Below are 12,749 nucleotides of genomic sequence, written 5' to 3' on the forward strand. Positions count from 1 at the left end.
CAGTGTGAGGAAATGTGAAGATTTATCAAATTATAAAAAAGGAACGTCAAAGTCACCAAAAAAACCCCTCAAACCCAAACCCCCAAAGCCCACAAACTTAGAAAAGCACGTCCTTGTCTCTTTACCCTACTGATTACAAAAGGGACTGATACCATGCTGACTTTTCTTGGTCTCTCATTACAGTCTTGTGCAGGTAGCCATACTGTTGTGTTTGTAGAAAAAAAAAAAAAAAAAAAAAACTTTAGTAAATAAAAATCAGTCCTGATATGCTTAAAGTTTCCTTTCACTTTTAAAGCCAAATAATAGTGAAAAATTCTAAGTAGATTTTGGAAAAAAGTTTTCACATATTTATTAACTAAATATTAATATTTATTCAAAATCAGTAAGTTTTTCCTCTACAGGACATGCTGGAAATACCCACTTCCTATAACTTGCTTCCCGTAACAACATTTAGCTGCCCAAAAGGTGGCACTGTCAAATTCACACACAGCTTTTGTTAGGGCTGTATTGGCACACAACGAACTAGACGCCTAATCCTTTCTCATTATTGTCCGTATCAAGACAACAGACAAAATCTCTTCAGATTCATCTTGTATATCCCATATATGAACTCTGAAAGTGCTTTCCAAAGGCTGCCAAGAGGCTGACATGGCAGCTTTTAATACACCCAATACACAGGTTAGAACTATTGACACTTCTCCTAAAACAGGGAAAATAGATTTCATAATGGTAAAGCTGGTTACATGTCAGTAAAATACAAATTAAGTTACTGGTGACGTCAGTGACCAGTCATTCAAGTAGTCTGAATTGTAACTAATCCAAAGATACCACGTACTTACAGAGCCCAAGGCTTCTGTCCAGCATTTCTGAGCAGTTTGTAAGAAACTGTAAGAAATGGTTTCCTGCTTTCAAAAGTAAGCACGAGTCCCTGCCTGGGGGGTTTAAGGACTTGAACGTGGCTTTAAGGACGGTAACCACACAAGCAGCACTTCCCGATTTCCACTGGCATCTGTTCCTCCTGTTCTCCTTCCACTCCTCCATCTACCGAACACAAGCAAATACTTCACAGAAGTGTGCGTCCTATTTAAGTTTCATGAGCAGTATTAGTGCAACAACATCCACATCAGATTTTTGCCAGGGAACTCTGTTAGTGGTATATTTTCCATGCCTCTAAATGGGAGTGCACTGCTACCACAAGTTAGGAGCCTCTGAGAACTCTCTGAATAAGGAGAAAGCTATTGAGCACCCTGTAAAATCATGACAAAAATTGACTTTTCTCTTTCTCCAGAAAGCAGAGCAAGAACTGCAGGAAAAAAAACAACCAACAACCATCACCTCAGCCATAAACACACATTGTCAACCACTCCAACTTACTTATAATAGTCCCTAGGAAGCAGTTACATCACAGATGAAGCTTTAGTCTTGATTCCAATTATTTATAATGCTTATTTTAGGATATTCATTTTTCTTCTGTACTGTGATAACCTAAAATGTTCTTCTTGCCTTTATGTTTTTATTAATGTATTATTCTGTTTTCAGTTTCTCCAATACATAGTTTGCTTACTTCATCTTCCATTTACTTACAATTGCACTTACTGGAATACTTCCAAAAGCATCATTAAAACAGCTCAGATGAGGAACCAGATATCTACATCATGGTTAATTCCTAATCCAAGGATCATTCTTGAATTACACTGAGGCATAAAACTACCTAGAATACAGATTTTAAAAGCAAAAAGGAAAAAAGGGCCTTTGAAGTTATCAGTAGATTTTTACACATCTATTTTTTGCTGCATATTTTCCTGTTGCATAGAATTAGTCTAACCATGACTACTTGTGTAAAGCAATGAGATCAGAAGGAAAAACTATGAAAGTTCTCTCTCTTATTTGATTTTAAGTTGTCTATGTGCAGCCTACTACATAAGAATTGCTGCATTGCATCTGAACCAAACGTACCTTTGGCTTAAAGTCCTATCTATAAATGTCTAATATATGAATTCTTTTGAAAGAAACAGATTATGTGCAAGGAAGCAGATATTTTTTTCACCAGTGCATAGAGGCAAATCATTAACAGAACTCACTGTCTCCTACTCATGATCCTATGAGTTTGCACATACACATGGATTTCCAATAGTCAGTGTAGACTATTTTCAGTGTTCTGGAGAGAAAAGTATGCCAGCTCATTCTGTTCCTAAAGTCAGATTTTATTATTTTATTCCTGTCCTCACAGGGCTACGTGAATATAATCATAGCTCCATTAAAAAAAAAAAAAAAAAAAAGAAAAGAAAAGGAAAAAAAGAGAATAACTAGTTTAAGTTGATAAGATAAGCCAACTTCAGATCATACCCTGTCCTCCTCTGGAACGCCTGCAACAGCTATAGTAGAAGTGGTTCTGTTGGACTCACTGTGTCACAATTCTGTTTTCTAAAAATGAAATCCCTCAGCCAGTTGTACGTGCAACTGAAGAAGCGCACATCTGTCAGCCTACAATGCAGCCCAGGGAAAGCTTTGTGTCGCAAGGGTACACACATTCTACGTTCTTCTGAAAAGCAGATATAAAGAGAAGCCACAAAGCAACTTCATTTAGTATAAGCTGCATAGCAGGATGTCTTCATCTCACTGAAACACTAGTTCATTTAGAGGCGATTCTCACTCTCCCACCAAACAGCTAATAGATGTGCTAAATTCTACTCAAAATGCACACTACTCCTGCCTGTCTTGACTAGAGTGAGGGCATAGAAACAAGAATTCAACTGCGTAATTACGAGCTGTTCAGCAGATGTGCCAGACCAAACTTTAACCGAAGCCCTTGAAGAACATTATGAAGCACACAAAGTATAAGATATGCTACATTTTTTCCTTCTTTATACTCATATTCTATTCCCTAGACCTAGCCAGCTTTTCATATGAATTCTAATAGAAAAGAACAAAAGCAACTCAGATGGAATGGCAAAATCATGAAGGAAATTCAAACTACTTTATCTACACAAAAGAGAAATCCTCTGGCACTACAAGCACTCAACTTACTGAATTAAGTTGTGCACACATGTTGCTCATTCAGCAAGCCTTATCTTACATAGTAACCAATGGGACTACTTCTGAACAAGAACAACTCCTTCAAGAATTGGGTATAAAAATTAGCTGCATTGAATTAATGTGAAACCACTTACAAAGCTTTGTCTTTTCGAGATTGCAAATTCAACAACTGCCAGCCTGTCAAGAGAATTCTATCGAGCACAATCAGCACTTAGAAACTTCCGTAAATTACAGCTGTCTATTTCCAGTGGAAATAATTTTAGACAAAATGCTTGCATATGCTAGTTCATCCACCTGGATGGTATCCAATTTTTAGCAAGACTTGATTCTACTTTTCAGCAGAAAAATCAGAATCTCAGTAATTCAGAAGTCAGAATATTAGTATAATACATTACCTGAAGCAAAAATTTCATTAAATTGCGAACAGACACCTACCTGTGTTTACACAACTATTGCAAAAAAAATTCAGCCCTTTTCCCTTTAATTCACTTATCAGCACAGTGCTATCGTACTTCCTTGCCAATTGAGTCTAAGGAAACAGTATTAAGGGGGGGAAAAACAGTTAGCTTAGTTCATGCAGAACATTTTTTCTACAAAATGTAGATGGCATCATGGCTGTACTGCTTAGAATCATTGGCAGTACCTGAAGCTTTTGAGTCATGAAACACTATGATATGCCTAAAGATTCTTCAACATGTTGAAAAGCAATCCAGAAAAATAAAAACCTTACTACGTGAAGCACAGAATCATGGACTTTTTTTTTTTAATACTACCAGGTTAAAGACATCCCCTCAACCATATTCCTCCTACTAGTTAGCACTATCATGCAGTTACACATTATACTTTGAGGCAATAATATGATTATGGTTGTATTGCCTGAGAACTAGAATTCAGTTAACTCGCTTCTTGATTAAACTGCCTCAAAAAAAGCACAGTATTACTCTCTTGTTTTTCTTCTTCCAACAGAGGATGTGTAAAAACAATAGAAGGTTTATGAAATAAGGTGTATGCTTCTCACTTACATTAACACTGTTTACTAGGTAAAACATCTACTATTGTAGCTGCTCAATGCTAAAATGTCACTGATTATCAATACTGGACTGGCAAGGTTTTTTTGAAATATATTAGTAATTCTGCTCGGCAAGTCAGATACGTAATATGAAACACTTAGACCAATTGTTGAGGTGTATGCTCAACCTTTTTTGAAAATCAGAAAGTTTTAAAACACCTCAAATTGGATACGTAAAAAAAATTAAAGGCACTCAGTATCACCAGGAGATCTTGAAGGTCTAGTTCCAGTTTACAATCAATTTCCGTAATCCCTTTCCCAAAAATCAGGTGCCTAAAATGACACTACTGACACTGCCAAGTTATTTTGTTATACTGAACGCAATTACACTTGAGGAAAAAAGCTTTGCTACTGTGAGTTCATTCTAGTTAAGAGTAAAAAGAACACAACGTGAAAAATTTATGACAACTATATCACAGAGCTCAAATAACAACTCCCTGTCAACTAAAGCATATATATGGCCACGTTCTGCTCTCTGTAACCATTCAAAATCTCTGATGAAATCAGCTCACAGTATACCAAGAGCAGCAGGGTAGAGGGTGTAGGCCACATGGTGGTTTCAGATATATTAGTGCACTAAAAACAGGGATGCAAAACTCTAGCTAACCTGGCTGCATGAAGCAGTATCACCTTCTCCTCTTCCAACTTGGCAAGTGTCTTGCAAACACAATCCAAACCTCCATTTGTCCATTTCCCCTGTCAAAGAAACTCGTGACTTTCCTCAGAAGGCTGATGGGGAAAGACTGCCATCAACCACCAGCCCGCGCCACTGACGTTAAAGTGGTTGTGCAGAGAAAGAGCAACGTCTAAGAAAATTACTCTCCTTGACACACAACTTGTTGCCTTCTTACCATGTCTTACAGAGACAAGCATTACTGAAGCAACAGGGAAGAGAGCAAAAATTCCTGTTTAATCATGAACCCTTTCACCATTAATACAATTTACATTCACTTCGTATTGTAAAGGCATTCACATCCCATACACATCACATAGCACTCCACAATACATATTTAATTTTACTATCAATTCATTTCAATAGAACTTTCCCCAATGGCAAAATGGTGAATGGTGTTTAGTATGCATAATTCAGAGTTGACCTATTTTTACTATCATGCAAACATCTACCACAGTTTGACAGTGGACTACATTGGTTTTACTAGCTTTTTTTGAATTTTTTTTTCCTTCCAGTTCCTCTCCCAGTTACAAATTAAGTTCTGAGTGGTCAAACAGGTAACAGTACAAGACAACATTGATCTTGCTATGCAGCTGAGCAAGGTCTTGCAATTAACTGCCAGATTTATAAGTAGTTAAAAAGTTAAATGATTAACAAGCCTGAAGAGCCTTTTACAGACAAGTTCTAAGCAACACTAGAGCTTGGCAGAAACAAGTTATGAGAACCCTGCTGAGCACTTTGGATTTACCAATTATTGATTTTAGTAAGCCTTGCTAATCCTTCACATATCATTTCATAAAACAATTTCTAAGGCATAACCCTAATAAAAAGTCTGGGGGGAAAATAAATCCAGTCTGGTATTAACTCTTATAGATAAGCATGTATTCCTCTAGCAGTCAAAAGGGCAGAACAGACATTCTAGTTGCATATAAACAGGAATGCTGGCACAAGATTTCAGAAACACATAATATAGGGCTGATTTGTTTTCACCAGCTCCAAGAATATCTGGAAAAAACAATTACATTTGTTTATTAATAGCAGCTTAATCTAATTCTAAGATGTTAACAAGACGTGTGTTACTAAAGAGAAGATCTACTCAGAAAATATTACTCACCTTTTAAGAATGCTTATACACTAGTGCTTGCATCTCTAGCCTTCATTACTATTATAATTTTATCGAAAGCTAGAATTTAACATTCTGTTGTTTTAAATATCATCAACTTCCCAAAGTGTGGTTGAAATGCAGAATTAAATGCAGGGATGCAGCTTAAGTCTCATGGGAAAGACATTGGGACTGAAGTCAGAAAATGTGCTCATTGCCGTGTCATTGACCCTGCGGTTCAGGCACCTCGCCTCACTGGTATCCTCCTCTATCAGTTATCATTTCAGCATGAAGCTCTTCTGCCTGTGCAGTGTTCCTGGGACTTGGGCCCTAATCACTGAAAAGAGCTGGCAATGCTGTGTTACTCTCTATTCACAACCATCTTTTCTTCAAGAAGATTGCTGTGTCAGATTTCCGTCCTTAGTAGTGTTGGATTACACAGACAAGTATCTGCTGTACTTAATCTAATAACTCACAGTCCAAAACTGAAGCATGAAGGGATGAATGAAAGTAGTTATCCCAATAAAGTCACTCAATTACAAAATATTTGTTAAGTATATATAGACAGAGAGCATATGGTGTGTGGTAAAAAGGATGAATCGCCCGTATTGTTCAGGGAGCAAGCCCTGAAACCACAAATGGAGTGCTGATTTGAGCACTCTGTACAAAGACTTTTATATCAATACCGTCTCCTACTCCTGGAAAATCATAGATGTTACAGCACACTTTTCACGTGATTCCAAGTTGCACAGGATGACAGATTTTTAAGAAGAAATATGAATATGTAGTCCCAATCTTATTTCACTTTTTTCTTTTAGTTTTCACTCATTTACTCTGTAAAAGTAGATGTTTCATACTATTTTTAGGAAAAAATATATATCTTCTTTTTAACATCGTGAGTGTAAAGTTAACTATTAAAGATGACACAGAAACAGTTCTGACAATTTGATGAACGTATTACTGTCCTTTCATTCTGAAATTCAGATTAAGGCTTTGTAATTTTAAAGCCACTGGCAACTCCACAGCCATCTCAGCTACTAGAAGCTGTTTCCATCTATTTTATTTCTGTTAGCAGTAATAAAACTAATTTAAATTAACATCAAGAAACTCATCATATCCCACTCTACTGTACAGGGTCAGCCTGACATTTATGTAGAAATCTACTGGAGGAACTTTTTTTTGGTTTTTTTTTAAATTAGTAACAAATGGTGATTTTGCACATTTTAAGGATTGGTTATGAAACTGCAGAAAAGTCTTTATGGAATGATTAAAACCAGCCAGAAAAGGCCCTCTACATGTAGTCACTGAGTCATTTAGATTGCAAAGCACTACATTTGAACTTGAAAATTAGTTTTACAAGTCTATCTGTCTGTAATTCCCCAAAACCTGTACTTTGCAGGTTATCAGAGAGGAGGCTGAGTCACATAGCTAAAGTAGATTTTACTGGGGTAAAACAAAACAAAAAAAACCCCAAAACTTTACTTCCTGCTAGACTTTCTCTCTGGCTCAATTACTGAAGTTTGCCAAGGTCTGTTTAACAGCCATTCCTCCCACTCCCCACACAGCACAGAATGAGGCTGATATTCTACAATGCCTTCCTGTTCGAAAGTAAATTAGACAATTACTTTTCCACTTAATCCAATGTACACCTTTACAAGAAATTAGTCTTTCTGCATGATCCTCAACAGACACAAAACTTTCCATGTCCTCCATCTATTTACATGCTGAGAAGAACTACAGACTGAGACTTGTCTTTTGGTTCAGCTAAATAATTTAGCTGATGTCTTCTCCATAGCTAGTACTTCAACTGCCCTCTTTTTAATTCTTTTTTAACTAACCTTCAGGCTCTCCCCTCCTTCTTTGCATATTTCTTAAATTATGTGGGTATTCACAGAACACCACGCTTTTTTGGCTATTGCCTTGGCACCTCTCAGTTCAGGAGCCATGAGAACCCTCTGCTTTTATGCAGTATTGTTACTTATAGCTTACTCTATTTTGTACTTCATTTCTCCTTTAAAAAGCACACGACTGGGAAGGAACAAAAAACCTAAAGGGGACAGGTTAATTCCAGTGGTGTGACTGAAGACGTATTTTGCAGAGGATGGCTGCTGGGACAAGGTCCGAGAGGTGCTCTATGCTGCTGACAACTGACCAAAGCACCAGCTGCAGCAGAAGTACTACACCAGAAATATCATGGAGCAGTCATGTTGAGTAGCTACAGTCAACTCAAATGTAATTCACCTCACCTATTTTACTGGCAGAAAAGCAACAAAGGAATACCTAGGGAAATGGTTAATTAAATCTTACATCTTTAAGCCATTCACACTACTATTAATCTCTTATAAGAATAAAAATGGGAAGAGAAGGAAAGCCAGAATAGAGGTATTGTTTCTGGGCAGGTTTTAGAGGTTTGCTAGTCAGAGATGCTTACTGATTTTTGAGTCCCTCTGCACCTTATGCACTGCTTGAATCCTCTATTCTGTTGCCCTGTGTTCATTACACACACAAGGTCCATAATAGAGGTAAGAGGAACATCTTCTAGTTACTAAACCTTGAGACATACTATTCTTGCAAACTTTGATATGATAGATTATACTACATATATACATTCTTATCTGTAACTATCAGATCATACTAATAAATATTAAAATTGCTTGTAAAACAAATTACATTTTCTACTGAAAATAGGTGAACAAAGACAGCTAATTAAAAAGGACCATCACACTGACTATTTCATAGCTCACTGTCTACATGTTCATTACATCCGAGAATGCAAAATGTTCAAAGCAATTTATCAATTTTAATAGATTTAACAAATACCTAGGCTTGGAAATTACACTGCATTACACCAAGAGGAGACCAATGCAAGTTTATTACAGTACAACAATATTATAAGCAGAAAGAACTTTAAGGGCTTGCACAAACAATGAGATAATTTATTATTTTTTTGTCACAATGAGAAAGCCAAGGAAAAAAAAATCAAGATGATTTTTAATTGTTTCAGTGTATTATCTAGAATCATATTGCTTTTCTGCATCAACCTTGTCTCTGCATAGTCAGATTCAGTGTTTACTGCATTTCAGAGTGCTCCAAAACATCTTTTGGATAAATTTTCATCCTTATGACAAGCTATAAAGCTACTGAAAAACAAATCCACCAAGGCAATAACTTTTGCAACTGAGCAACTGTATAAAGTTCTAGGGCTTTGCTTGTATTGGATATTCCATTCCAGTATGAAAAAAGCCAGCTATTCCAAAACAAGTGTCTCTGTCAAGAGTTTGATTACACTCACTCAACCACAAGAGACTAAACTGAACCCGAGGATTCCCAAGCCCAGGCACATAGGCGTGTTTGGCGTCAGGACTCCCATGGCCTGTCAAACCCAGCTGCATATCACAGCTTGGAAATGGTGAAGGGTGGAGGAAAAGACAGGGACAAAACCAGCAAAAAAACCCCACAAGATATACGTATTTGCCTGCCCTTTTGAATCCTCATTCTTCTATTTACTGCTCAGAGAAAAATTCTAAAAAGACCCCCCAAGAAGAATTAAAATGTTTAATGAGGATGACAGTGGTGCAGGTTTGACAGGACGTAAGGAGGGAAAAGCGAAGGATGAGTCTGGTTCAGAGAAGACCTACTCTACAAGTCCATGCCCATGTCACTCCAGTGTATCAGCTCTGACTCACACTGAATTCAACAGACTGATCTGTTTCTCTCTCTGCATCTGCTAGAAACACAAAGATAATAATTAATTACTGCACTGGTTCATCTCATACCCATGTAGCACTGAACATGAGAGAAAGATCTTGCTTCTGTGTAACAAGCCACTAAGCTGTCATAGGATACAGGTTTCTAGTGACTGAGAAATACATGCCAAACTATCATCCATCTGATCTCAAAACAATCTTCTAGCAGAAAGGAGGTAAAAAATAAATGGTTGCATCTCAGAATTTATTTAGAGTGATCCTTTTATCTTAAGTGCTAATGCTAGCACTATAATCCTAACCAATACTTTTGCTTATTAACCGCAAACATAAGCCCTTAACTAATTTCACTCAATATGGTATCTGTCCAGTTAATGCTGAGACAGTACATTTTATTCCTGGCTTCTCACTTGCCTGCAGCTCCTTTGCTATACTTTATTTCATGAATTCAACTGAACAATTTGGCAGAAGACACTGGCATAGTATGGTCAGCACACTGATTTGCTGGTATTTTGCTGATATATTTGTGAGCAGGAATGATGATTTCTTCTCTTCAGAGTTCAAGCACTATCCCCTAGACTGACCTTATCATTTCATTTGAGATGATTACATTTCGTCTTCATGTGCCAGAAATAAAGGAAGCCAGTACGAAGCAAATTAACCACAATGTAAAGAAGCTACCTAGACATAGATAAAGAGCTAAGTGAGCTTTTGCCCAAGACAAGACAAAAGCTGACCAGGATTTTATGCAGGCAGAAACATAAAAGCACATCCTCAGTGACACTTCACCCCTGCTCTGAAGAAACACAGTTTAAGAGGGAGGATGGAAGAGTTGGACTGAAAGAGCATTTCAGGAGGAGTATGGCTCTGCCTTCTGCTTGAGTTGCCTGCTACTGCATTCATCTGTTAGCCTAATTTTAGGCTATCATAAGTCTGGAACTGTCTTGGAGTAACTCAAATTCATGCTGAATAACAGAATTAATCCACTGAACAGCCTCAAAACAGAACATTTTATCAGTGCTCCAAGACTCATGCTGATTGCCTGCAGGTTTCTGTAGAGAACACATGATGTTTTTCACCATCACAACCCTGAAGCCTCTACACAGGAGAAATATGCCCCGTGTAGTATTGCCAGCTTCTATAGATGCACCAAGTCTGAGCAGACCCTTACTTTAAGGTGTGGAATTTATCTGGCAAGACATACTAACATTATTCCATCAGTCTTGCAGCCCAGTCCCTTAGCCTATCAGTCAAATAACACACACACACACACCCATCCCCCCCCACGTCCAGCAATGAAATAACCCCAGTTCATTAAGATGCATGCTAGGAGCAAGGGCTAGAGTTCTATTAACGTTTAGTTTTTAGGTAGCACCCAAACCAGATCTGAAGTAACTGGCTTTCTGCTGTGCCTATACACTACTCAACTATCTCAAAACATGGTCTCTAATAGATGAACTCGACTCTTACCAGAGTGCATCAGCAGCAGTGATGCCACACACACACACTCCTATTTGAGCAACCAAATCCCACAGGAGACTCAGCAGGTCAAAACAAGAATGACTATTATAAGATGAAATGTGACCTCAACTATAGTTCTGCAAATTCACACGCCAGTGGACTTATTTTTAGTTTGCGATAGCTGATCAGCATTAGTCCTTCCACAGCTTGTCAGCATACTGGCAACCCTACTAGGAGTTAAAAAAACCCAAGGAATAAAGCACAGGCATCTTACTACAATCTTCACTACAGCAGCTTGTGATTTTGTCCAGTTCAGCTGCTGTATACTAAAAATATCCTACCAACTTTCCCTGCACAGCCTTGAACTTAGGTCAATACCATACTGATTTTGATTTCTTGTGTAAGAAAAAAAGCATTTCAGAGGATCTTTGATCACTTCCTACAGACTTCTGCTTTTCTGATATCAGATTGATTATTCTGCAGTTCATCTGTTTTTGCGGACAGTCTGCATACCTGTGGGTAAGAACTGGATTTTTAATTCTGCAAGTGAAGGTCCTGGATTTTTTTTTTTAAATAAAATAAAATACAATATCTTTAGATACAAAGTCCTGACAATCCCCAAAACAAGCTGCAGGTCATTATGGTGAACCCACAGCCAATATTTTGGACCTTGTTATCATTGATCAATGGTCACATTCCTTGAGAATCAAGGCATCTGCTTAGTTGTAATGGTCTAATGGATGTGGAACGCTTTCAGATTCTAGTACATAATTTCAAAGTTTCAGTCCTGTTTAGAGCACTGTTACGAGTTCTACAAGTTTGACTCACACAGCCACATTTTCAAAGAGGTAGGTTTAAAAAAATACCCTTGAGGTAACAAGTATAAAATACTAAATGAATAAGTTCAAAGTAAAGCATCTGATAATTACATTAAATTCTCTAAATTATCTGAATCTTCCAAGTGCATAATGAGTACTGTAATGAGTCAACGCTGTCAAGTAAAGAGGAGACTACTAAGAAAGCCTGAACAAGTACATGGACTTCTCCCCAACACAGATGCTGCCCCCAAAAACTGGCAGGCAGCTGGCTCACAGCTTTGGCAGTACAAATGACTATCGAGTATGCATTTTGATTGAAAACACTGGAAACTAACTATAAATAACCATTTGCAATTATCAAAACTAATATATGAGTCTTAAACCATATTGGACATAGAAGCGTTCAGGAAATGTCATGTTATCTATTACTGAACTTATCCAAGGTAGAAGATCCATTATTCAAAATACAAATGGCATGCTAAACAACCAATAAAAACCACATTTTTAAAAAACCTGTTTCTATTTAATGCTTTTAAATAAAGCTATGCTTTTTAAATAAAGTATTTTCTAGGAACAAAGATATCAAGACAGAAAGAAAACAATGTACACATACCTGATGCTTCTTGAACTTTCACCTTCAGACCTGTAAAGCAATACACAAATACTTAGGACATAATTACTTCCAGCATTTATAAGCCAGATAGTCTAACAATGGTAGACCTTCTCATTCATTCCCTCCCTTTATATTTCAGTTAGTTTTTCTAAGGCTTGTTGTACTTTCCCTACTAAGAAGACATCTAAAAAAGAAACCAGTCTACTTAGGTTTAGAATAAATCTATTAGAAGTTAAAAAACTGTTAACCGTTGAAGACAATAATTGCAATATT

General features: G+C 37.2%; 1 protein-coding gene across 7 annotated transcripts in view; it reads right to left on the bottom strand.

Moving 5' to 3' along the window:
- IQSEC1 (IQ motif and Sec7 domain ArfGEF 1) overlaps positions 1-12,749 on the bottom strand; it is a 355,484-nt gene that overhangs the window by 266,117 nt on the left and 76,618 nt on the right. For 6 of the 7 annotated variants that reach the window (XM_050904510.1, XM_050904509.1, XM_050904508.1 and 3 more), the window contains one exon: positions 12,477-12,506. The exons of the other annotated variant lie outside the window; for it this stretch is intronic. In XM_050904510.1, the coding sequence (XP_050760467.1) occupies positions 12,477-12,506 (30 nt within the window). The remainder of the gene's footprint in view (positions 1-12,476; positions 12,507-12,749) is intronic. 7 annotated transcript variants of the gene reach the window in all.

Source organism: Gymnogyps californianus, chromosome 13 (assembly GCF_018139145.2).
Source record: "Gymnogyps californianus isolate 813 chromosome 13, ASM1813914v2, whole genome shotgun sequence".
NCBI lineage: Eukaryota > Metazoa > Chordata > Aves > Accipitriformes > Cathartidae > Gymnogyps > Gymnogyps californianus.